At 38.6% G+C, this 24,795-nt stretch overlaps 5 protein-coding genes and 2 long non-coding RNA genes across 9 annotated transcripts; 4 read left to right on the top strand and 3 right to left on the bottom strand.

The window, feature by feature from the left end:
- The first annotated feature begins 512 nt into the window (after positions 1 to 512).
- On the top strand, positions 513 to 3,163 carry LOC111779793 (heat shock 70 kDa protein). Its single transcript, XM_023659942.1, has 3 exons — positions 513 to 656; positions 773 to 2,018; positions 2,206 to 3,163. The coding sequence occupies exons 2-3, from the start codon at positions 873 to 875 to the stop codon at positions 3,010 to 3,012; spliced, it is 1,953 nt and encodes a 650-aa protein (XP_023515710.1). The 5' UTR covers positions 513 to 656; positions 773 to 872; the 3' UTR covers positions 3,013 to 3,163.
- A 324-nt stretch (positions 3,164 to 3,487) lies between these two features.
- On the bottom strand, positions 3,488 to 3,934 carry LOC111779981. The gene is made up of 2 exons (XR_002812778.1): positions 3,842 to 3,934; positions 3,488 to 3,620 (listed from the first exon to the last, which is right to left on the bottom strand). It is a non-coding gene; the product is annotated as an uncharacterized LOC111779981 (long non-coding RNA).
- Positions 3,693 to 8,867, top strand: LOC111779977 (cellulose synthase A catalytic subunit 7 [UDP-forming]-like). Its single transcript, XM_023660197.1, has 13 exons — positions 3,693 to 4,184; positions 4,309 to 4,504; positions 4,584 to 4,765; positions 4,865 to 4,964; positions 5,060 to 5,177; positions 5,279 to 5,545; positions 5,660 to 6,005; positions 6,104 to 6,367; positions 6,456 to 6,668; positions 6,764 to 6,965; positions 7,070 to 7,266; positions 7,394 to 7,747; positions 7,970 to 8,867. Exons 1-13 carry the CDS (start codon positions 4,110 to 4,112, stop codon positions 8,549 to 8,551), a joined length of 3,096 nt encoding a protein of 1,031 aa, XP_023515965.1. The 5' UTR covers positions 3,693 to 4,109; the 3' UTR covers positions 8,552 to 8,867.
- On the bottom strand, positions 4,186 to 5,434 carry LOC111779980. The gene is made up of 2 exons (XR_002812777.1): positions 5,346 to 5,434; positions 4,186 to 4,433 (listed from the first exon to the last, which is right to left on the bottom strand). It is a non-coding gene; the product is annotated as an uncharacterized LOC111779980 (long non-coding RNA).
- A 2,800-nt stretch (positions 8,868 to 11,667) lies between the features above and the next one.
- Positions 11,668 to 18,408, top strand: LOC111779859 (eukaryotic translation initiation factor). Its single transcript, XM_023660036.1, has 9 exons — positions 11,668 to 12,201; positions 12,626 to 12,697; positions 13,089 to 13,184; positions 13,417 to 13,632; positions 14,152 to 14,246; positions 15,952 to 16,039; positions 16,114 to 16,464; positions 16,566 to 16,808; positions 16,922 to 18,408. The coding sequence occupies exons 1-9, from the start codon at positions 12,010 to 12,012 to the stop codon at positions 17,951 to 17,953; spliced, it is 2,385 nt and encodes a 794-aa protein (XP_023515804.1). The 5' UTR covers positions 11,668 to 12,009; the 3' UTR covers positions 17,954 to 18,408.
- A 1,175-nt stretch (positions 18,409 to 19,583) lies between these two features.
- On the top strand, positions 19,584 to 21,494 carry LOC111780387. 3 transcript variants are annotated; one of them, XR_002812847.1, is made up of 4 exons: positions 19,584 to 19,672; positions 19,817 to 19,854; positions 20,033 to 21,067; positions 21,150 to 21,479. XR_002812847.1 is itself a non-coding variant. In XM_023660768.1 (2 exons), exons 1-2 carry the CDS (start codon positions 20,929 to 20,931, stop codon positions 21,350 to 21,352), a joined length of 342 nt encoding a protein of 113 aa, XP_023516536.1. In that variant the 5' UTR covers positions 20,630 to 20,928; the 3' UTR covers positions 21,353 to 21,494. The 3 variants fall into 3 exon arrangements, 1 of the variants encoding a protein (XP_023516536.1); XR_002812846.1 differs by lacking the exon at positions 19,584 to 19,672 and having other exon boundaries at positions 19,763 to 19,854; XM_023660768.1 differs by lacking the exons at positions 19,584 to 19,672; positions 19,817 to 19,854 and having other exon boundaries at positions 20,630 to 21,067; positions 21,150 to 21,494.
- Positions 21,495 to 21,650: 156 nt separating this feature from the next.
- Positions 21,651 to 24,055, bottom strand: LOC111780386. The gene is made up of 4 exons (XM_023660767.1): positions 23,193 to 24,055; positions 22,632 to 22,702; positions 22,144 to 22,534; positions 21,651 to 22,051 (listed from the first exon to the last, which is right to left on the bottom strand). Exons 1-4 carry the CDS (start codon positions 23,301 to 23,303, stop codon positions 21,857 to 21,859), a joined length of 768 nt encoding a protein of 255 aa, XP_023516535.1. The 5' UTR covers positions 23,304 to 24,055; the 3' UTR covers positions 21,651 to 21,856.
- Positions 24,056 to 24,795: the final 740 nt, after the last annotated feature.

Below are 24,795 nucleotides of genomic sequence, written 5' to 3'. Positions count from 1 at the left end.
AGAAATGAGTAGGGGATTTTGTAAGAGAGTGTGCAAAGGAAGAATCAAGAATTGTGTGGAGATAGGAAGAATATGTTGACTGTTGAGACACGTGCGATGGGGGAAGCATCATAATTGTCATTTGTCACCGATTCTCCTTCTGGCGCGAACCCAACCGCCAAGCCCACCGTTTGATCCTTGAACTTCAATTTCCTATTATACCCCTACCTCCCNCCCCCCCTACTTTCATCTTTACCCAATCCTGTTGTCTAATTTGGCCACACAAAAAAAAAAAAAAATTAAAATTAAAATCATACAATTTTTTTGAAACGATGAAGGAATTATTAAAATCTAATCTAATTGAAATTTAAAACTTTTATTATAACATGATTAAGTCAGTTTTAGTTTTATTTAGTTTTGACATAAGTCGTCTGTAAATTGCTCTAAAACAATTTTAAAAAGATTAAATTTTTTGAAACTTTTTAAACAATAAAAGTATCATTTTAATGAAAAATAAAAAAAAAATTGAAGAGGACTTATAATTACCATATTAATAATTAAGGGCAGAAATGTAAAATGTATGTAATTGAGCCCTGATTTGCAAAGGATCCTTATTTACCCGCCAACTGGAACGTAACTGGAATTCTCCGGAACACTCCCGCACTCTTCCGATTCTGGTACGCTCTTCTTCCTTTTTCCCTCCCTCAGAGCTAAATTTCTGGACCTTTCTCTTCAAACCCTATAAATTTCTCTCCCTCTTGCACTGATCTTCAACTCATATTTCTGTTCAAAGCTTACTCAATCCAGAAAAAGCTCTCTAAAACTCTGTTCCTTTCATTTACACAACGCTCTACTTTTGGCAATTCGATCACCAGTGAAGAAGCTTTCCGGCTATGGCAGCGAAAACTGAAGGTAAAGCCATAGGCATCGACCTCGGCACCACCTACAGCTGCGTCGGGGTTTGGCTTAACGATCGCGTCGAGATTATCCCCAACGATCAAGGTAACCGAACCACCCCCTCCTATGTAGCTTTCACTGACACCGAGCGTTTGATCGGTGATGCGGCCAAGAATCAGGTCGCTATGAACCCTCAGAACACTGTCTTCGACGCCAAGCGCTTGATCGGCCGGCGACTCTCCGATCCCTCTGTTCAGAGTGACATGAAGCTCTGGCCATTTAAAGTGGTCGCTGGACCCGGCGAAAAGCCGATGATCATCGTCAATTACAAAGGCGAGGAGAAGCAGTTCGCTCCGGAGGAGATTTCTTCTATGGTTTTGATTAAGATGAGAGAAATCGCCGAAGCTTTTCTAGGCCAAACTATCAAGAACGCCGTTATTACAGTCCCTGCTTATTTCAACGATTCACAGAGACAAGCGACGAAAGATGCGGGTGCCATTGCTGGACTCAACGTGTTGCGTATCATCAATGAACCAACGGCGGCTGCGATTGCATATGGTCTGGATAAAAAGGCTTCTCGTAGAGGCGAACAGAACGTCCTGATCTTCGACCTCGGCGGTGGAACTTTCGACGTGTCACTCTTGACCATAGAAGAGGGAATTTTCGAGGTCAAGGCCACAGCCGGCGATACTCATCTCGGCGGCGAAGATTTCGACAACAGGCTCGTAAATCACTTCGTCACAGAGTTCAAGCGCAAGAACAAGAAAGACATAAGCGGCAACGCTAGGGCACTGAGGAGATTGAGGACGGCCTGTGAGCGAGCCAAAAGAGCGCTGTCGTCGACAACGCAAACCACGATTGAAGTCGATTCGCTTTACGAAGGAATTGACTTTTACGCGACCATTACGAGGGCTAGATTTGAGGAATTGTGTATGGATATGTTCATGAAATGCATGGAGCCTGTGGAGAAATGTATCCGTGATGCTAAAATTGACAAGAGCCAAGTTCATGAGGTTGTTTTAGTCGGTGGATCCACTAGAATTCCCAAAGTTCAGCAGCTTCTGCAGGATTACTTCAATGGAAAGGAGCTCTGTAAAAGTATCAATCCGGATGAGGCCGTTGCTTATGGTGCTGCTGTTCAGGTAACTTTTCTTTCTCCCCCAATTTTGTCCTTGAAATAAAATTAACTGAAATTGTTCTTAAAATTAACTGAAATTGTTCTTAATTGCTCTTAGTTGTTCTTATTATGAATTTGAGTTTGAAGTTTATGAGTTCGTACGAATTTGTTACCAAACCAGCTAATATGGCCTATCTCCATGGCGTGTACAGGCTGCAATTCTAAGTGGAGAAGGAGACGAGAAAGTTCAAGATCTGCTACTTCTCGATGTCACGCCGCTCAGTCTCGGTCTAGAGACGGCCGGTGGCGTCATGACAGTCCTAATTCCTAGGAACACAACAATCCCAACAAAGAAGGAACAAATTTTCTCGACGTACTCTGACAACCAGCCAGGAGTTTTGATCCAAGTCTACGAAGGAGAGCGAGCCAGAACCAAAGACAATAATCTGCTCGGAAAGTTCGAGCTCACTGGCATTCCTCCAGCACCCAGAGGCGTCCCCCAAATCAATGTCGTCTTCGACATTGATGCAAATGGCATTCTCAACGTATCAGCAGAGGACAAGACTGCAGGGGTGAAGAACAAGATCACAATCACCAACGACAAGGGGCGAATGAGCAAGGACGAGATAGAGAGGCTGGTGAAGGAGGCAGAGAAGTACAAAGCAGAGGATGAAGAGGTGAAGAAGAAGGTGGAGGCCAAGAATGCGTTGGAGAATTATGCTTACAACATGAGGAATACGGTGAGGGATGAGAAATTTGCAGGGAAATTGAATCCAGATGATAAGCAGAAGATCGAGAAGTCCGTGGAGGACACCATCGAGTGGTTGGATAGGAACCAGCTGGCGGAGGTTGATGAACTTGAGGACAAGCTGAAGGAGCTCGAGGGTGTCTGTAATCCCATCATTGCTAGGATGTACCAGGGCGGTGCTGGCGGCGGTGCTCCCATGGGCGATGATATGCCTGGTGGTGGGTCCGCCGGGTCTGGCGGTGCTGGGCCGAAGATTGAGGAGGTTGATTGAGGAGTCTGTCTGTAGTTTTTGAAGTTCTCAAGTAGAGGTTGAGAGTGTAATGTTCTTTTGTTGTTTTTTTCTTTCTTTTTTTCTGGGAAAAATAGAGAAAGGTTGTAATGTATGTTTGTAATAAAAATTATGAGTGCTTTTTTCTTTAGAATTTAATGAATTTTTTACCTTCAAAATAGCAAAAAATAAAAATAAAAATAAAATAAAATAAAAAATTNTTTTTTTTTTTTTTTTTTTTTTTTTTTTTTTTTTTGCCAAATTCAAAATCCTGAATAATCAAATTTTCATACTATGAAATTTTGAACATGTATTCTCACGTAAATAATTGAATAAAAAGAAAAAATATGAATTTGAAGAATTGAAGTAATTATATTATTCTGAATATATATAGATATATAGGAAAGTTCTTAAATAGACGGGAAAATTTTGAAGTTAATCAGTCAAGAAGCGGATGGAGAGACTACAACTTCCTTACCTAACGATTTGAAGTTGTTTTGGGGTTGTTCTTGCATTTTAAGCATCTGCTGCTTGCATTCTAAGCATACTCTCTCAGCTTTTTCCCACCACCTCTTCTCATGCCAAACATGGTCTTCATTTCACCTTCCATTCTTTATGGGAATCACAAAAATAAACCCTAATATTCACTTACAGTGTAACATTATTGATTTAGAGGATGATTTAGAGGATGATTTGCTGAATTAAACAAAGGCTTAACTTCATTAAAACCAGATATGATCTTCACTGATTATGGGGCTTTTTGATGATCATAACATATAATTAATGAAGAAGAAGTTTACTAATGAAAGGAGCAAACGAACAACAATGATACCTGGATGGTTGGGATGGCAAAGGAAGTAGAAGAGAGGTCCTTGGCGGTTGAACAGTGAAGGAGAGGAAACTTAACTTCAAGGCAAGACGGGACTTTGACACAGCAACCAACTCACCACCCATTACATGGACACATTAGGTGAAGAAGACAGTTCAATATCTCATGCCCACCCTTTTCCTCCTTCTCTACCTTTCTCCTTCATAAAACACCTTCCTTGCTCCAAACTCTCATCCTTCTCTGAACACCTAGTCTCTGTCGATCGCCAGCCATGGAAGCCAGCGCTGGACTTGTCGCTGGGTCTCACAATCGCAATGAGCTTGTTGTCATTCATGGCCATGAGGAGGTTGTTAACTTACTCAGAAAGTCAGTGTGTGAAAGTTTTGGTTTGTGCGTTTGTGGCTGATCTGGTTGTTTTTGTTTTGTTTTGTTTTGTTTTGTTTTGTTCCGTTCTGTTTTTTCTTCTTCAGCCAAAGCCGTTGAAGAACTTGGACGGTCAAGTTTGCGAGATCTGTGGTGATGAAGTGGGGCTTACTGTGGATGGTGATCTGTTTGTTGCTTGCAATGAATGTGGTTTTCCAGTCTGCAGACCCTGCTATGAGTATGAACGAAGAGAAGGAAGCCAACTCTGCCCTCAGTGTAAAACTAGATATAAGAGACTCAAAGGTAAGGCACAGAACAAAGCAATAACTAGTTTCATCTTCACTTTTTCTTTTCTTAAACTCTCTTTTTGGGTAATGTGAAGGGAGTCCAAGGGTCGAGGGAGACGATGATGAAGAAGACATAGATGACATTGAACATGAGTTCAACATTGATGATGAAAGGAACAACCACAGTCATCTGGCAGAAGCTATGCTTCATGGCAAGATGAGCTATGGTAGAGGCCTTGATGATGATGAAAATGCACAGTATGGAAGAACACAGCCAGTGAGTGGGCGAAACTTTCATTCTCTAGCCTCAGTGGAACTTTTTTCCTAGTTAACATTAGATTTATAAACAAGCATCTAATATCTAATGCATATGCAGGTAAATGGTGAGCTTCCTTTATCTTCTCAAGGTTATGGAGAGCAGATGTTATCTTCTTCGCTGCACAAACGTGTGCATCCATATCCGGTTTCTGAACCAGGTAAATTTTCTCAACCCCATTGTTTTTGCATTAAATTGATGAAGACTTGGATCTCTCTCCTTTAAGCTACATGAAGTTTGTTTTCAAAAAATCAGGGAGTGCAAGATGGGATGAAAAGAGAGAAGGTTGGAAAGATAGAATGGATGATTGGAAATTGCAGCAAGGCAATCTTGGGCCTGAACCTGATGATGCCAATGACCCTGACATGGCTATGTATGCTTGAAAATTTTGACAATGCCTGCCTTCCTAATTCGGATGTCTTAAACTTTCAATCGAGGAAGTCTATGTATTGATTGACTTGTAAACTGTTGCAGGAATGATGCAGCTAGACAGCCACTATCAAGGAAGGTACCGATAGCATCTAGCAAAATTAATCCTTACCGGATGGTTATTGTGGCCCGGCTCGTTATTCTCGCCTTCTTCCTTCGTTATCGGATTCTAAATCCAGTGCATGATGCATTGGGTTTGTGGCTAACTTCTGTGATATGTGAAATCTGGTTTGCATTCTCATGGATCCTCGATCAGTTCCCCAAATGGTTCCCAATTGATCGTGAAACCTACTTGGATCGTCTAACTCTAAGGTAATATCAATTCTAGACAAGGAAGAAGGAAAAAAAGAAAACTTTGTTAGTTGAATATGTATAAAAGTTCAGAATATAATCATCGGAGATACTCATATGGATGTTGTAATGTAGATATGAACGAGAGGGTGAACCTAATTTGCTTGCTCCAGTAGACATCTTCGTCAGTACTGTAGATCCGATGAAGGAACCTCCTCTTGTAACAGCTAACACAATCTTATCTATCTTGGCCATGGACTATCCAGTTGATAAGGTTTCATGCTATGTTTCGGACGATGGAGCGTCCATGCTTACCTTTGAAGCAATGTCTGAAACTGCAGAATTTGCAAGGAAATGGGTCCCTTTTTGTAAGAAGTTCTCCATAGAACCACGAGCACCTGAAATGTACTTTTGTGAGAAGATTGATTATCTCAAGGATAAAGTCCAACCAACATTTGTGAAAGAGCGACGAGCAATGAAGGTATGCAATTTTAACAAATACATTGAAAAAGAGGTACATATAGGAGTTTTACAATATGTTCTCAATATCAAGCTTGAAACATTTTTTGATTCATGTAGAGAGAATATGAAGAGTTCAAGGTCAGAATAAATGCTCAAGTAGCGAAAGCCATGAAAGTTCCCACAGAGGGATGGATAATGCAAGATGGAACACCATGGCCAGGCAACAACACAAAAGATCATCCCGGTATGATCCAAGTTTTTCTAGGTCACAGTGGAGGCCTTGATGCTGAAGGGAATGAACTCCCCCGCCTAGTTTATGTATCTCGTGAGAAAAGACCAGGTTTCCAGCATCACAAGAAAGCCGGTGCCATGAATTCCTTGGTAACTTGCTCAGTCAAGTTTCTCTCCTTCCCAACCCCAGTCTGTTCCTTTTCCTTTATCTAATCCCCAATATTTTGTTCAATTGTAGATCCGTGTCTCTGCAGTGCTTACAAATGCTCCATTCATGTTGAACTTGGATTGTGATCACTACATAAACAATAGCAAAGCAGCACGAGAAGCCATGTGTTTCCTTATGGACCCTCAAGTTGGAAAGAAAGTCTGTTATGTGCAATTTCCACAAAGATTTGATGGAATAGATAGGCATGATCGTTATGCCAACAGAAACACAGTCTTCTTTGATGTAAAGACCCCATCTCTGAAATTTTATATATATTTTCTCAGGTGACTAAACTAAGCGAAGAACCTTAAAAATGAACTATTTTCTTTGTGATGCAGATTAACATGCGAGGTTTAGATGGAATTCAGGGACCCGTATATGTTGGCACAGGGTGCGTCTTTAGGAGGCAAGCTTTATATGGTTATGAACCCCCAAAAGGTCCTAAGCGCCCAAAAATGGTAAGCTGCGATTGTTGTCCATGCTTTGGACGTCGCAAGAAGCTTAAGAGCTCTAAAAGTGGGGTAGATGGAGATGCTGCAGGTGAGTTTTTTTCAAACTTCCAACTTTTTGGTTCTTGTGTCTTGGTGGATACTTTGCCATCAGATAGTGATTACTCATTTATTCTCTTGCTGCTATATGCGTAGTGATGGAAGATGACAAGGAGCTACTAATGTCGCAAATGAATTTTGAAAAGAAATTTGGACACTCATCAATTTTTGTTACCTCAACTTTGATGGAAGAAGGCGGTGTTCCACCCTCCTCCGGTCCAGCAGCCCTGCTTAAGGAAGCAATTCATGTTATCAGTTGTGGTTATGAAGACAAAACCGAATGGGGTACCGAGGTAATGTCGACCGCCCTCCTCCTTTTATTTCATACGAACACCTAAATCAAACAAAAAGTTATTGTCAGATATGGTCTAGAGATAGATAGACTTGGAACTGAAACTAGTGTCATGTCTGTGAATGCAGTTGGGCTGGATTTACGGATCTATCACAGAAGATATTCTAACAGGTTTCAAGATGCATTGTCGTGGCTGGAGATCGATATACTGCATGCCAAAGAGACCTGCATTTAAGGGTACAGCTCCCATCAATTTGTCTGATCGGCTGAACCAGGTGCTTCGGTGGGCGCTCGGGTCCATTGAAATTTTTTTCAGCAACCACTGCCCTGTTTGGTATGGCTATAAGGGTGGAAAGCTAAAGTGGCTAGAGAGATTTGCATATGTCAACACCACTGTCTACCCCTTCACTTCAATACCACTTCTCGCCTACTGTACCCTCCCTGCAATCTGCCTGCTTACGGATAAGTTTATCATGCCACCGGTAAATATAGTAACATTTACATTATCGCCTACAAAAGATGATTTAAGCAGAAAATATTATGGAAGTGGAAATTTGAAACTTTAGTTATATTGTTTGATAAATTTACTTGGCCGTCAGCCCTGGTCCAGCACACGAATTAATCAAGCTTTTACTTTCTCCATTGTTTCTGGCAAGGTATTTTGCATCCACTGATGAATTTCTCTTTGGCTTTTGGACAAACAGATCAGCACATTTGCAAGTTTCTACTTCATTGCATTGTTTCTTTCCATTTTTGCTACGGGTATTCTTGAACTTAAATGGAGTGGAGTTAGCATTGAGGAATGGTGGAGAAATGAGCAGTTCTGGGTCATTGGTGGTATTTCAGCTCATCTATTTGCTGTTGTACAAGGTCTATTGAAGGTTTTGGCTGGAATTGATACTAGCTTCACAGTTACATCCAAGGCAACAGATGACGAAGACTTTGGAGAATTATATGCCTTCAAATGGACCACTCTGCTAATCCCTCCCACAACTATTTTGATCATCAACCTTGTTGGGGTTGTTGCAGGCATCTCAGATGCCATAAACAATGGCTATCAATCATGGGGACCTCTATTTGGGAAGCTTTTCTTTGCCTTCTGGGTGATTGTTCATCTCTACCCATTCCTTAAAGGTCTGATGGGCCGACAAAACCGCACACCGACTATAGTCGTCATATGGTCTGTGCTGTTGGCTTCAATCTTCTCCTTGCTTTGGGTCCGAATTGATCCGTTTGTGATGAAAACAAAGGGACCTGATACAAAGCAATGTGGACTAAATTGCTGAAATACTTCCTCTCTTTCTTCTTATTTGTGTGTGCATCACCAGAAGATTCATGTGCATATCCAGGAGATTCATATGCATGGACATTGTACTTAGAATATGTGAAGCACAAGAATTAATAAAAGTAAGAGTGAAATTTTTGTGTAGTATGACAACGTGTCTAGTTTGAGAACAAATGAAGATGATGTGTTTGTTTACTTCAGTTTGTGTACACAAAACAGAGTGTTTCATTTAGACAATTACAGTATTGTACTTGTACCTTCATCATCACCTTGTCCATTGAGAAAAGTAAACAATATAGAAAGCAAGATTCCCCTGATTCAACCTATTAGAAATTTTAGAACTTTGTTTATCTTCTTTTGATAGAAAACTAAACTCTTTATAGATTCTAGAATAATATAATATTGAACAGTATAGAAATCAAAACTGAGAAAAAAACTGATATGAAAGATCCAGTAAAACTGATCACAAGGAAAACGAAAGGTTAAGAAAAAAAAATTATACATAACACACAGCACATGTATAGTATAGTATAGTACCTCAAGGATTAACATTCTTGGAGACGCATTCTTTAAATTTTTTTCTTAGATGCAGCAAACTGATCCCCTGAGTATCCAAAAATATAAATACAGAAGAGAATAAATATCGATTCTTCATGCAACCATTGTAGACAATTCACTTCCAAAACCCTCAACAGCTGTGGTACCTAGCCAAGACCATTAATTCTCCTTTGCAAATAACTATTACTGGATTCACACAATTTCTGAAGCAAGAGAATTGCAAAGCCATGCTTTAAGCATGACCAGCTGCGTACCTGCAGCACAGCAAGTTAATATTCAACATCGATGATGTTTATGAACAACTGATTTGAAAGCTGCGGACCTAGCGATTCAGACTTGACATCAAATTTGTCCAAAATCATACGCCAAAATTCAGATTGAAATTCCGACTTTTGAGGTTAACATCCGAGGCCCTATTTGGCTCTTATCAAGCCTATTTTTGACACTCTTGTCTACTTGCTTGCCTCCAATCTTACTTATGCTTCAGCTTGACTTCGATAGACATCGGACTCTCTGTGTTCCAGAGAACCGTATCCCTCTGAAGCACAACATCAAACACCTTGCGCGCCAACTCGGCGCGCGTAAATTTAATGTACAAATCAACGATTACATACCCAACAGACAAATTTGACGCCGCCCCACCAACAATGGAATGCGCCTGCAACAAGACGCCAATCCACTCATCCTCAAACCTCGAAGCAGCTGAAATCGTGAGTGCACAAGTAAAATTCTCTGGCCTAATATTAGTCTTTTCATTTCTTAAATGGGTATAGACAGAGAGATCGAAGATTAGCCTCTAACAACGACATCGAACAACAATAGATCGGGTCTGGAGACAATGGCGAAGAGCTGGCGCACGTGGCGAACGACCCCAAGGTCGAAGAACTTGTGGCATCGTATTTCCAGACGTGGTCGTGTTTGTGCATATCATCTGTATGCGTCTACGGCGCTCCCGGGAGCTTCCAATCTCGCCACTTCCCTTCGATTTCCTCGTTTGGAGGCGGGAAATACCTTCCTATATTAAAGGCCAAAAAATTACATAATAATATTTCTAAATTTTATTAAATTTAAAAATTCAAATTATTATTATTTAACTTCAAAATTTTCACTAGTACCAATAAATTTAAAAAATAAAATATAAAATATATTTAATCGTGTATTTTTCAAAAATATCATTAAACTTTTAAATATTACGTTTTTTTTTTTTTACATTTTAAATTAAATAATATTGTTAATCTATATTTGGTTATTTTTCTTTTTCATTTACTCTTTCTTTTAATTTATATATAATAATATATTTGGTTACAGCTTTTTGGGTATTAATATCTTTTAAAAATTAATGAATATTTTCTATAATTAAATAAAAGAGTGTCATAATTAGCTTATTATAAAGTATTATTAATATTATTACTTATATTGTTTTTTTTTTATTCCACTTATGCAATGTGCGTGTGCAATTGGAAAGTGCATAATGGATGTTTAACACAATTATATTATTATTATTATTATGTTCTAAATATCATAGGATATTAATTTTGATTTTAAAAGTCAAATTAAATAGAAATCATTTCCTTCAACTAAAAAAGGGAAATTTTTAATCAATTAATAAATACCTAATTTGTGAACCATAAATACCACTGTAATTACCTAATCTGTGGGCAATAAATACCATTATAATTATTACTTACTTAATATAAATAAAAACGGACTCAATCACTAAAAAGAAATATATATACAAATAAATTATCTGGTTGGGCCGACTCGTTTGAATAAAAACTAAATAAACTCACGATTTTATCAATTTTATTTAAATTCCAACTACTATTAAATATATTTTTTTTAGCTATTTAAGGTAATATTTCAAATTATAATTTTTTTTATTAAATATTTGATAATAGTTAAATAAAAAAAAATATTTTATAATTTTTAAATTGGACTAAGTATTTAAGAGGTAGTTTATGTTATAATATTTTATAATATGAACAATCTAATTAAATTTAAAAACCATGTATCTCAACAAAGTTGAACAAAATATCTATTTTTTAAACGATTTTAATCAAATAAAATATTTATCATCTTGGAAATCAACTCTGACGTAATAATAAAATAAAAAAAATATAATCGTAAACATGTTTCGACCAAAATCTAAAAATAAAAAAACAACCGTATGGCGAATAAAATTAATTAGTAAATAAATTAAACCATTTATTACTATTTCATACTATAACTTTTAAATTAACTTATATAAATGCAATTATCAACCAAAATTAGAAATAAATATTATAATAATGATTTTTTATTAAAGATGATCGGTGACTTATTTGATATCTTTTTAATAATTGATGGATTAATTAGACGTAAAATTAAAATTTTATAAATTTGACCATTTAAATAATTTAATATGAAAAAATTATAGATTTTTTTTTTTTTACCACAAGTAAATAAAATTTTTAAGATTGATGGGAAGGAATATATTTTAAAATAGTATTTAATTATAATATTAAATCAGAAAATGGAAAATTATATTTATGGAGGGTAAAAGAAAAGAGAGGGAGAGAGGGGGAGAGAGAGAGAGATTGGCGTGGACGAGCGAGCAGAGTGTGGGAAAGGAGGGTTTTTTTAGGCTCCCGCAACCGGTTCATCGTTTTCTCTCTTCTGTTTATCAGACCTCTCTCTCTCTCTCTCTCTCTCTCTCTCTCTCTCTCTCTCTCTCTCCTCATTACAAGAGAGAGAAACGGATAAAAACCAAAAGCTTCATTTCTCTTCAAATCCTATCCAATTCAGCGCGCACTGCCGCTGAATCTTCTTCCTCCGATTTCTCTCTCCTTCGTTTTCCCTCTCCTCCTCCTCCTTCTTGGTCCTGCGGCGGAGATATCCTCCTTGAGCGATAGAGATCGAGTTATGCAGCAAGGTGATCAGACGGTTCTAAGCTTGAGACCTGGTGGCGGTCGACCTAGACTCCTTGGTCCTCGCTTTGAGCTTTCATCCTCATCTTCCTCATCATCTTCATCTTCTTTTGCCTTTGGTTCGTTTTCCTCTGATCTCCCCACCCTCCGTCCACATGGCGCTTCTTCCTCTTCCTTTTCTGTAAAGGTATGTGCCTACGATGGTCTTTTATTGGATTCTATTTACCAACACTTGTTCTTTGATTTGGATCTTGACCTTTCAATGTCCTAATCTTGTTTTCTGAAACCGTTTGAGCGTGCGGGTTTGTGGATTCGATATGTCAGACGTGAATGGTTATTTGCTTTTTTGTTTATCAATTGTGATGGGGTTTATTGCTTCCTTGTGCGTCTTGATTTGAATTGGTGGAGTTAAGATTGCAATCTGGGCTTCTTAATCGATGGGGATGTGGAAATCATGGAAGTTAATTATTAGTTTCCGGTTTAATTCATCTTGAATTGATCCAATGCCAGAAATATTTGGTCGTATATTGTTGCTCTTTTTAATTTTGTACGGGCATCATTTTTATTTCTCGTTGGATTCTGTTTTAACCCTCATTTTCCATTTTTAATAGGCTGGAGATTCACGGTTTGAGGGTCGTGAGCGTGTTCGGTATACCCGAGATCAGCTTTTGCAGCTTCAGGAAGTAAACACCATGTCCTCATTTATTTTTATCAAAATAAGCTAATAGTCTCCACGGCGCATGTGTCTACTTCCTCTCCGTGAATATCTTGTGAACTTTTATACTTTCGTATTCAGAATCAAATAAAAATATATAACTTTGGCTTCTTAAAGGGATAATTTGATTGATATGCATTTTCTCATTAAATCTTTTTTGTTCTTTTAGTTATGATCATCGCCTCTCCTTGTTTCTAAATAAAGAAAAACATACGATAGCTATTTTCTCGTTTTAAGTACTCTTTAAATATTTCAAAGTCACAGTTACCGGTACTGATGCTTTTGCGTAGAATTTGTAGAGAATCACGTAGCTATTTCTTTATGTTTTTTGAGTGATTGGTTCCTCTTGTTTCTTGAAGGTCGTGGAAGTTCCAGATGATATACTAAAAATTAAACGGGATATTGAAGTGGAAATTTTTGGCGAGGAACAAAGTTGGAGTCGTGGAGAGAGCAATGTAAGTATGTTGGTCGTTCACTTGATTGATTGTTTTCTTGCTTTCTCTTGGGGGTGCTGGAAGGTTTATAAGAGGTCCTTCATTAAAATTTAAAGTTGTTTTATCTGCACCTAGTGGTATTCTTAACCATCTGATTCCACTCAAATTTGTTAAGGGTAATTTATGAAAAGCAGGGTTTTGAAGTATTTCTTCGTTGATGATTCTCTGTAACATCTCCTTGTCCTTTTTATAGCAACTTAATCCGTCTCAGAATCGCTATTCTGAGCCTGACAATCGTGACTGGCGTGGCCGTTCTGCCCAATTCTCTGCTTCTGGAGAGGATAGGTCCAGGGAAACAATTCGGGATAGAGATTTTGGTGGTCATTTTGACTCTAGACAGCAAGATGCAAATCAATTGAATCGTCAAGATCCTCACTCATCTTGGACCCGAACCACTCCTAACCAAGGGGTAATTTTTGTATTTCTTCCTGCAGTTTTCATCATTAGTTGATTTCGTTGAAATGATGCACTCAGAAAAGAACATCTCCACTAACTTTTATTTTAAACAAGAACAAGATCTCAAACCTCATCCAAAATCAATTAGCATTGAAGACACACACACACACACACAGTTTGTTCCCTGTAAACTTTATGATGTACATTTTGAAGTATGTAATTTAACTCTCACACGTTGCTAGCTCAACTAACTGCTTCTATGTAGTTGGGAATTTTGATATTCTAGTTTAAATTTATCTAGACTTTTCCTTTACATCCTTGTACAACCCCTTCTTTGAACAAATGTGTTGCTCCACAGTTTATCGAGAAAATCCCTGACAAGATATATGTATAATTCTGAAAAACAAAATTATTTTATTTAGTGGGGGAAAAATGACTTGTGCAGGGCACTTATACTTACGCTCATTTGTTTCTAAATTGTAGCTGTTAAAGCCATATGTCTAATTATTTATCATTACTTTACTTATTTTAGGGAGGACCCCCTGCTTTAATCAAAGCTGAGGTACCATGGTCAGCTAGGAGAGGAACTCTCTCTGATAAGGATCGTGTCTTGAAGACTGTAAAGGGGTAATACACATTAATGACATGAGTTACTAATTTCTCCTTTTCACTTCCTTTTATAATTTCGAATTGGATTTAGTTTTGTTGTACTCCTCACCCTATCCCTTACAATTAGGCATTCTATGCCATTTTCAGTCACGAGGCCCTGGTCAATAGTATTAATGCTTAGTGTAAGCAGACAAAGTATTTTACATAAATTTAAAAGGGGGATTGAAATCATAATAATGTAAAACAGTGTATTAGAGAAATATAATCAAACACCCAGCCAAACTGAAAATAAAAAGCCAAAAAAAGAAAAGAAAAGAAGAGCAATACAGGCTCTCCAAGAACAAAAGGACCCAACCACACAAAGACCCCAAAATATGAAAGAATAGCCACAGCCACAAGGAGCAAGACACCAAAGCCAACCAACAGCGCCAAAAGATCAGTCAATGAAAAGCTACCATACTAAAGAGCCAATAACCGAAAGCAGGAAGACCACCAATGAGGTCATCAAAAGGAAATTCCATGTAATAAAAATGAAGTAGAAGCACTAAAACAGCAAGTTGCCGGTAGAAACTCTCAGAAAACCAAAACTATGTTAAAGCTTAGTCTCATTAGAAAGAAATCTAGGATTCCAAACCAAATTGAAATAGATTTTCCTTACTGAAAAGAGAACGAACGAAGGACGATGAACTTGGCCTAGAAGGCCCAAAGAAGCTCTTGGATCCATAACAATAGTTTCGGAGGGATCAATTGGAGCAGGGAGGGGCCTCCAGACCAGAATGCCCCTCATCAATCAAAGAACAAAGACTGCCTTCATATCCGTAAGAAGATTTTTCTGAAACAATATTGCAATGTATATGCTAACGAAGGCCTTGTTTAGAACCTCATCTCCTTCATTCGCTGAAACTTGTTTTAAATTTGCATGCTTTGGTCACATAGCAATGAATGAGGCTTCTTGGAAACTTGAGACCCATTTAAATGTTCTAGGTCATCCTTACATGCACTTGACAACATAATCTAGCCTCTTGGAAAGACCATCCATGCGAACCAATGAATCAAAATAACTCACCTCATTAAATGAAGAGATCCACATCAATACTTACCATGCACAAGCACATTTATTTCAGAAATTAAACGTACAGATGATTAAGTATCCTGCATAATAGCCAAAACAGATACATGACATTCATTTAACTGCCAAATTCAAATTCTTTTCATTAATGCATGAAGGTGAAGGTAACCTACGGGAAAATTTCAAGTACCACGGCAGGAAAGGTTCCATACTACTATTCATTGCTAGCCATAAAAGAAGCATTTAATAATTGTGTGCACCCATAGAGTAAAATAACATCATCTAATGACCCGTCAGATGCTGAATAGTAGTATATACTTGAATAGTACTATATACTCTGTGTAGTACTAGAAATTTTTTGGATCACCTACCTCCGGATCGCCTATATACAAGAGGCAGAGAGGCTTTGTGCACTTCCAAGACAGAATTAAAAGCTTCAATAGCCACTTAAAATTGAAATGATAACCGACAATCCCTTTTCTCTACGCTTTGGCATGTTCAAATCGAGGTGGATGCCTCTTCTATATGCCCCTTAATCCCCTATACCAAAAGCCGTGCCTCAAAGTTGATGGTGACCTTTGTGGCTAATGCCTCAAAACCTTTGTTAACTATTGAATATTGTGGTATTTACGAAAAAGTGCATTGGTTATGCAGGATATTGAACAAGCTAACACCAGAAAAGTTCGATCTCCTTAAGGGTCAGCTAATTGACTCTGGAATCACCTCCGCTGATATTTTGAAGGTTATCTTCATCCACTCGCTTGATTCAAGAATGATGCTACTTTTTCCCCCCATCTCACTTTGCTTGCAATGCAGGATGTCATTTCACTTATTTTTGACAAGGCCGTTCTTGAACCCACATTCTGCCCCATGTATGCTCAATTATGTTCCGATCTGAATCAGAAGCTACCACAATTTCCGTCTGATGAACCAGGTGGTAGAGAAGTTACTTTTAAACGAGTCCTCTTAAATATCTGTCAGGAGGCTTTTGAAGGTGCTGACAAGTTGAGGGAAGAGCTTAGGCAGATGACTGCCCCTGAGCAAGAGAGCGAACGCAGGGATAAAGACAGACTTTTGAAACTTCGTACTCTTGGAAATATTCGATTAATTGGAGAGCTTCTGAAGCAAAAGATGGTGCCTGAGAAAATCGTCCACCACATTGTGCAGGTCTTTATTTGATGTCCTTCTGAATTATTGCTGATTGTTTCACCCTTCCTTTAAATCTTGTAAAATGCTCTGCCTTTTCTGATAGCTTGTGTTGTGTTCAGGAACTTTTAGGACCCGATAACAAATCTTGTCCTGCCGAAGAAAATGTTGAGGCCATCTGTCAATTCTTTAACACCATAGGTAAGCAGCTAGACGAGAACACTAAGTCACGACGTATAAATGACATGTACTTTGGCCGATTGAAAGAACTGACCACACACACTCAGTTGGCCCCACGACTGAAGTTCATGGTTCGTGATGTTCTTGATTTGCGTGCCAACAACTGGGTTCCTAGGCGTGAAGAGGTAGACCCTTGTTCTCTCTCTCTCTCTCTCTCTCTCTCTCTCTTTCTTTCTTTGGTTGTTTGAACAAATTTTTGGATTTTAGTTCTAATGCCTTCAACCTTTTCTTCCTACAGGTTAAAGCCAAAACTATTACTGAAATACATACAGAGGCAGAAAAAAATCTGGGACTACGTCCTGGTGCTACTGTTAATATGAGAAATAATCGTGGCGTTGTGTCTGGTTCTCCTGGGAACACCAGCCCTGGGGGCTTCCCTATCAATCGACCTGGTTTTGGGGGTATGATGCCTGGCATGCCAGGAACTAGGAAGATGCCTGGTATGCCAGGCATGGATAATGACAATTGGGAGGTACATAGGACCCGACCTATACCAAGGGGGGCAGATGGATCTGGGCGTGGCTCAGCATCCTTCGTTGGCAAAGGATCGGCGTTGAATGCAAGGCTTCTTCCCCAGGGTACTGGTGGGCTTATTAGTAATAAGAATAGTGCTCTATTGCAGGGTGCAGGTGCATCTACTACTCGTCCTGTTAACTTTGGTCATGGGTTAGAGCCCTCTGGTCAGGTTCATAAACCTATTGCCGCAGTAACAGTTCCTCCACCTGCAGAGCGACCACAGGTTCCAGCTGCATCTTTAAAACAAGATGACCTCAGAAAGAAAACTCACTCTCTTCTTGAAGAATATTTCAGTATCCGGATTTTGGATGAAGCTTTACAGTGCGTGGAAGAACTCATGTCACCAGCTTACCACCCTGAGGTTGTAAAAGAAGCCATTTCCTTGGCCCTAGAGAAAAGCCCACCATGTGTTGAAGCAGTTGTAAAGTTTCTGGACTATTTACTCTCCAGGAAGGTTTTTACAGCTAGTGACATTGGGACTGGATGCTTGCTTTATGCTTCCATGCTCGATGACGCAGGCATTGATTTACCAAAAGCACCCATCAATTTTGGTGAGATAATTGGGAAACTTGTTATATCTGGTGGTTTGGATTTTCAGGTGGTGAAAGAGGCCATTAAGAAGGTGGAAGACGACAGGTTTAGGAAAGATATATTTGATGCTGTTTTGAAGACGATTAGTTCCAATGTGTCTGGACAAGGATTATTGGACTCGATGGCATCCGATATCGAAGGCTGTCGAAATCTGGCATATTAAGGTGAATCTTACTGCTTCAAGCTTTCTTGTTACAAACATCGAATGAAACTTCTCGTCCTTGGTTTTGACGCGGCGCTCCCCGCTCCATTTGCCTTCCTCATGTGACATACAACATGTATTTCATTATCTGATATGGTGGCTACAAAGAACAGGTAATTTTAATTGAGTTGTATATTGTTTTTTCGGAGTCTGTAGCATGTCTATTGAGAGTGAAAAATGAACCCCCCGCAATGCCATGGATTTTGCTCTCCAAGCATGGCTAAATCATATGGCTGAATAACTCAAAAAGAGCGTTCCCTTCAAGGGATCCTGTTTTCCTTTTATTTTTCTTTTCTTTCTGAATATGTTTTTTTATTAAAAAAAATGTTAAATCATGTTATTTTTTATTTTATTGTTTCTTTGGCACTTGTTGGCTGTTAAATTGGGCTATAGTTAATGATAAACTACTTGGTTTTTCTTTTTTTTTTTTTTTTTTTTTTTCCCTTTGGAAAGATTATTAAATACTCAACTGAAATAGACAAGGAGAAGTACATGTGATGTGATGTGATGTGATGGTTGGTTGCACTTTTTCTTATTTGACGACAATGCCTTGGAATGTACTTTATCATTTATTGCTTCACCATATTTTAATTAAAAAATTAACATTAAAATAAAATTAAAAATAAGCATTTGAAAATGTATGGACTAAAAATAAAATAAATTTAGTATAAAAAAATAAAAATTATTTGAAGTTTAGTCTTTAACTTTGAAATTTATGTCCATCTGGTTCTTAATTTAGTTTAATTTTTTATTAATAAATTGATCTTTTTAAAGATTAATTTATAGTTGAACCTTAAAAAACAGATCCTAACAAACAAAACTACCGCTAATTTTTTATATAAATGTTTAGAAGATATCCATAATTAAATAATGGTGAAAATACACGGATCTCACGGAGCTTACAAGAACTAAGAAAATCTGGATTTTCCGGGAAAATGTTTGTGAAAGGAAAATTCCGACGACTTCAATTGTTAAAACGCGGCAAAATTTGAAACGAAAATCTGAACTTCATCTTCATTGTAGTCTAAATCTATGCGATTACACATTATACCTCGATTCTCGGATCCTCGAATTCGATTTTCCCTGTTCCAATAGCCCTAATTTCTCTGTCACCATGTTGTCTGGCTTATCATGGCGATGATTCGAGTTCTTTCACCGGAGTACTCCGCCGGAATATCCTTCATCCATCGGAGCATCGGTGGGCGGATAAACACACCGGATCCTCTTCGGCCATGAAGATCAGTATCAAAAGAAGGTTTACAGATGGTTCCCATAGATCGTCGTCTGGCCGAATGTCGTTCTTTGATTTTCGTTGTTTTATGGCTATGAATGATTCGTCCTACGAACCCTTCCAACATTAGCCTCGTTTCTGTTTTTTCTTCCTTCAATGGAGTCCCCATTCCTGCAAAGAATCCCCATGGTGGGTCTTCAACATCACCAAACTCTCAACCTAACTCCATGTTCGATCACACAGATACAGGCACTTCCAATCTTCCCCAACGAAACAACAAATGGAGGCCTCTCTTTCTCAGAGGCACAACTTCCTCTGCCTCGCAATCAAAGAGGCTAAACACAGTAGCAATGCGCTTCCCCCTCGTGATCTCGATGAACTCGCCAATAAAATCGCCCTCCGACGCTTGACGAAGACGCGACTGGCAACGCGCTACCGGCATTCCCAAGGTTTTATTCCGTCCGAACATTTCTTCGCGATTATCTCATCGTAACCTTCTGTTTATTCGAATTTGAGATGAGATGAGATGAGATGAGGTGAGATGATTGGGAATGTTCCTTCATTTTTTTGTTGTCTAATGGCTTCTGTTGCAGATGAAAGAAATGGAACAGAATCAGGGCAACTGAAGAAGGTAAGGAATTATAGCTTTTGTCTTCTAAAGTGAGTTACCTGAATTTTGCAAAACAAGATTTGCCGTCTTATCTTCATCAATTCATCGCACTTTATTCTTCTTCACCCTTTCTCTTCAAGAACCCTATCGCTTCGGAATCATATTAAACAAGTAATTAATTTTTTTGCTTCTTTTTCAGTTTTAACAAGGTGGACACTAAGTGGATAGTGGCATCATGGCCACTTATTTTGTCACGGATTTATGTCGTCTATAAAGGATTCTGCCTGTCGCTGGGTGAAGATTGTGCAGCCCTTGAGAGTGAAGATTACGGTACAATGCAGCCCACAAGACTCGTCTATCAAAAGGGCGTTAGGTAGAATTACGATACAATGCAGTCCTCGAGACTCATCCATCAAGAAGGCACTGGGTGAAGATTACGGTACAATGCCAGCCCTTGAGACTCATCCATCAAGAAGGCGCTCGGTGAAGATTAAGGTACAATACAGCCCTTGAGATTGAGACTCATCGAGGACATGTCTTTGAGCACCAAAAAGCCTCTACTGCTAGTTGACAATCAGCTTAGGGGAGTTCAATCATAATCAATGCAGGTAGCACTAATTCTTATGAATCATAACCATACAAACACACTTTCTATCATATAATTCTTTCCATCTTCATTATCTCTCCACTTAAGTTTCCTTTACATTCTGTCTACACATCTTTTATTTTGCTCCACCAATTCAAGTTTTTATTTCTTGGTGATGAGTTGATTTCTTATTTTAATGTTATATTCTAGGAATATCATGTTAGTGATACAATATTCCTAGAATTTAAGAACAATGCAAGAAGAAATTACAAAAGGAACTTCATTTTAAGCCACACATTCAATTTTTTAAGAGGTAAGTTTTGAATTCTTTTGTGAAAGAAAAGGAAAGAAAAAGATGATTTGAGTATATATTCTTATCCAAATATGTCTGTCTGTGAGCTATACACCTTTATAGGGGGCCACTATTGTTTCTTTTTAGTGGTTAAAAACATGTATGCCCCCCTCCATTGCTCGTTAGATTGGATTTGAACACCAAAAATCAATCAAACATGAGGAAAGGACCATTCCTTTTGCTCCTCATCTCCCTTCTTTGCCTTTGTCTCCTTCCATTTTGTCTATCTGAAGCCTATTTCACCAACAAAGCTTATGATCCTTACAAGCACCTGAAGCAGGGGAGGCCCAGAAAAGGTAACAAATCTAACAGTCTTTTGAATCTTGCACTTGAGAAACAGTGTGTAAGAACTGCTTTCTTGTGTTGCTACATCTGCAGATTTGCAGGACAGTAAGCAGATAAAAGTTGGAGCTGCAACGACGGTTATGAGAGCAAGAGGAGTTTATGGCGGGGGGAACGACATTCATAGGGGGCACTCGAAGAATGATGCTAACCCTTTACGGATCAAATCAACTTCTTCGTTGCTGTGGGATGTTTCATGTGGCTTCTTTAGTTTATGTGTTCTTCTTACAGGTTTGTAAGTGTTGGCTCTGTTGTAGCAGCAGCAGAGCAGTCGAGTGTTATATTCTGTAATGCTTTGGACCTTGTTCATGGCCAATGTTAGTATTCGATAACTCGACTTTGAAGCTTCATACCACTTGATTCTCCGCATTTTCTTCTTCGTAGACCAGAATCTTGTTCTTTCAAATCTGTTTAGCAAGCTTTAACTGTTTAATCGATTGATCTTTGCGAAAATTTCCTCGTCGAGACGGATAGAAATTTTCTTCATATACGGAAGGCAATTTAGTTCCATGTAGAAAGAATCAGAGCTTAGCCAACTAGAGAAGAAAAGTTTGAGGTTTAAGCTTAGCCAACAGCCATTAAGAATTCTGATAGCATTCCAGGCCATGCTTTACTTCTCTACAGAAGAACTAGACAATGGATTGAAGGATTGCCACTTCGATTCTTCATCATCATTCTTTGTTTAAATGTTAATGCATGTACAACTAGTAGAGTTCTAAGTGACACTAGAGATAGAAATGAACTCAAACCCTTAAAGCAACCTGGTCTTGCCATGAAATCTTCCTCTTACCAGCTCGACTTGGACCATCTCCAATGCCCCTGCACGCCAAAATCTTGATATCGTTTTGCCGCTCGTCGTTCCCTCCTCGAAGAAGGCTTTTCTTCAACTCAACCGCGCTCAATGGCTCGTAACGAGTCTGCAATTCCTCTTCCTCTATCTGAACCAAAGGAACAATAGTTAGGGAGAGGAGGTTGATAGAGTTTAGCAATCATAACATTAGTAGCCAAATAAGTCCCCTTAGACAATTACCGAAATTTGGTTCAAATCAAAAAATGGAGTGATGTCTCTCTCACTATACATTCTTTCCTTCTGGTTCAAGTCGAAAACGGGCGTTGGATTCTGTTGATAAGCTTTCTTCCTAGAAGTTTTTGCCTTCTGGTTTAAGTCAAGAACAGGAATTGGAGTAGAATTCTGGAGAGGAACACTGAATCCTTTGTCAATTCTTTCCTTTTGGTTTATATCAGAGATAGCCATGACAGGTTGCAAAGCAGGTCTTCTTCTTGCAACATTCTTCCCCTTCTTATTATTGCTAGCCACTTGATTATGAAATTGCTTCTGCTGCATTAGATCTCCATTTGAATAATGTTCCTTTGTTGATAATTGGTTGTTCATTAAGTACTCATATCTCTTCCTCAAGAATCTTCAATATAAACGTAGACTCATAGTTAGGCCTAAACAATTCACTAATTCCTGATGAAGATCAGTAGAAATACAATGTAATAGTGTAAAGATTATACCGGACTTCTGCAATCAAGGTCATCTTCTTTTGCTTCATCATCTGCAATTTTCTCTTGACAGTTCCTGTTTCCTGGAAGGAAAACAAAAACTTTCAACTGTTTGTTCATCCATAACATTCCTGAGTCTTAAACCGATCTCTATGTCACAAACTCAGAACTTGAGGGGAGGAGGATGATGATCTAAGATGGGTATTTCAAATTTCAATAAACAATCCATAAATCTTTGTTCTTATATCATCGTTTGAACAACCAGAAGTAGAGGGCTAAAATTTAACCCAAGAAAATAGCCAGTTCAGAACTCGGAAGAATTAGCTTAGCCCAACGAAAGAAAGGGGGGAAAAATCAAGTTTCCATGATTGAGAGCTAATAGATCATAATCGTCTTTCCCTCTTCCAAACCAGAAACTCTATGAAAAAAGAAACAACTCAAATCTCGCATGAAATCAATATATGAGAAGATCTGAAGAAAATATTCAAACATTCATCAAAAGAAAGCCAGATCTGATAGAATCACGAGAGATAAACAAACCCCATATCCGTAGAAGCTGCAAAAGAAAATTACCTTCTCCAAGACCTGATAATCATGGAGGAGACCCTGATGCTTGAATCTGGCCTTGGGATCCTCATACACAGGGTATTGGGAGAGAGCAGCAGCCCCTTTCATCTTCTTCATAGATGGGAAGGAAGGAAGGAAATTAAGAACCCAGATGGGGAAAGAACCAAAACGTTAGATGGGGAAAGAACGAGGGAGAGAAGGAGAAAGAAGAAAGAGAAAAGAGAAATGGATGGGAATTGATGGGGGAATTGGGAAGGAAGCGACGGAAGGGGTTGGGGGTGGGTGAAGGTTCCTGGTTTCCTGTTTTCTCTGTGAATCTCTGACCGAGCCAACTAAAACCCAAAAAAGCCCACATAACTCGGTGCAAAATATTGTTGTTTTCAGAGACAGTGATGAAGATGTTTGTGAGAGGTGGGTTTGGTTGGAGGACATTAGAAGACATCTCGATATCCATCATCTTCGCTTTCCTTTCTTTTCTTTCCAACTCTTTCTTCCCTTTTTTTGTTTTTCCTTCTACATAAATTCTGGTCCACCTGGGCCATTCAATGCCCGTGGATGCCAACGACAGAGCGACACACAATTTGGGTGGCGCAGACTCTTCCCTCTCCTCGATGGGGGTGCGCCCCAACCCTCTCTCCCTCTCTCTCTTCCCCCTTTTCTGCAACAAGAGAAACTTCTAGGGTTCTAGAGAGAGAGAGAAAGAGACTGTATTTTGCTTTGAGGGCTCGATCCAGGCCTGTAATGGACGAAGATCGGATCCAATTCAGGGGCTGGGCTGGTTCTATTGCTTGGGAAGTCCCTTCCTCCCTCCTCGCTTTTTCATCACAATCTTTTCTTCCTTCGCCATGTTCATGAATCTGAAAGGAGGGAGGATGCCATTGTTATAGCGGGTAGGTCAATTCTTAATACAGAATTACTAAACTACCCCTTTATTTTCCCTCTCTTCTTCCCTTTTTACCCCTCATCTCCAAGCCTCAAACTCAGCTTTTTCCAAGATGGAGAAGGTAAAGGACTAAGTTGTCCAAAGTGCTTAATTAACATTTTAGTGTTTTGAATTATGTTTGAATTAATTATCCTTAATAATATTAAAGAAAATAATAGATTGAGCATGCGTAGTGGTATCTTATAAGCATCGTGTCGTGCCTAAACCGATATCTATGTTGAGTGTTACAACGTCTATGTGGTATCTTATAAGCATACATGAGTGGAGGGGGTTAGGGAGATGTTGCTTGGTCTTCATCTTTTTCAACTGTTCAATTCTCTAGCCCCGATCACAATTTTAAAATGCTCAATATGATGCGAAACTAGCTCGAATCGATCTAACTTGAGATTTAGCTTAAAGTCTACTTTTATTAAGTACACGACGTTACTCCTGCTTAGATCAGTTTTTTTATTATATTATTAAAAAAAATACTGTAAAACATAAAAAAGAATAATAATAATAATAAAATGAAATACAATATAGACACTGAACAATTTTACTCAGTCTTGTGAATTTGAGACTTTTTTTAATCTGGGGCACAAAAATAAAATAATTTATATTTGTTAAAATAAATATTAAGAAACGTGGTCTTTGTTTATTGGTCCGTTCTTTAAGAAGTGTAAGCGG

This window comes from Cucurbita pepo, chromosome LG18 (genome assembly GCF_002806865.2).
Source record: "Cucurbita pepo subsp. pepo cultivar mu-cu-16 chromosome LG18, ASM280686v2, whole genome shotgun sequence".
Taxonomy (NCBI): Eukaryota; Viridiplantae; Streptophyta; class Magnoliopsida; order Cucurbitales; family Cucurbitaceae; genus Cucurbita; species Cucurbita pepo.
This window is presented reverse-complemented; position numbering and strand designations above follow the sequence as displayed.

Excerpts from the sequence above, each read along its gene's own strand:
- LOC111780386 (XM_023660767.1), bottom strand. The coding sequence starts at position 23,303 with ATGAAGAAGATGAAAGGGGCTGCTGCTCTCTCCCAATACCCTGTGTAT. Across the intron at positions 22,703-23,192 it reads ATTATCAGGTCTTGGAGAAG|GAAACAGGAACTGTCAAGAG; the intron begins GTAATTTTCTTT and ends TTTTCCTTCCAG. Across the intron at positions 22,535-22,631 it reads ACCTTGATTGCAGAAGTCCG|ATTCTTGAGGAAGAGATATG; the intron begins GTATAATCTTTA and ends TTTATATTGAAG.
- LOC111779859 (XM_023660036.1), top strand. The coding sequence starts at position 12,010 with ATGCAGCAAGGTGATCAGACGGTTCTAAGCTTGAGACCTGGTGGCGGT. Across the intron at positions 13,185-13,416 it reads GGAGTCGTGGAGAGAGCAAT|CAACTTAATCCGTCTCAGAA; the intron begins GTAAGTATGTTG and ends TCCTTTTTATAG. Across the intron at positions 16,465-16,565 it reads TCGTCCACCACATTGTGCAG|GAACTTTTAGGACCCGATAA; the intron begins GTCTTTATTTGA and ends TGTTGTGTTCAG.
- LOC111779793 (XM_023659942.1), top strand. The coding sequence starts at position 873 with ATGGCAGCGAAAACTGAAGGTAAAGCCATAGGCATCGACCTCGGCACC. Across the intron at positions 2,019-2,205 it reads CTTATGGTGCTGCTGTTCAG|GCTGCAATTCTAAGTGGAGA; the intron begins GTAACTTTTCTT and ends TGGCGTGTACAG.
- LOC111779977 (XM_023660197.1), top strand. The coding sequence starts at position 4,110 with ATGGAAGCCAGCGCTGGACTTGTCGCTGGGTCTCACAATCGCAATGAG. Across the intron at positions 4,965-5,059 it reads ATATCCGGTTTCTGAACCAG|GGAGTGCAAGATGGGATGAA; the intron begins GTAAATTTTCTC and ends TCAAAAAATCAG. Across the intron at positions 5,546-5,659 it reads TTGGATCGTCTAACTCTAAG|ATATGAACGAGAGGGTGAAC; the intron begins GTAATATCAATT and ends GTTGTAATGTAG.
- LOC111780387 (XM_023660768.1), top strand. The coding sequence starts at position 20,929 with ATGAGGAAAGGACCATTCCTTTTGCTCCTCATCTCCCTTCTTTGCCTT. Across the intron at positions 21,068-21,149 it reads GCAGGGGAGGCCCAGAAAAG|ATTTGCAGGACAGTAAGCAG; the intron begins GTAACAAATCTA and ends CTACATCTGCAG.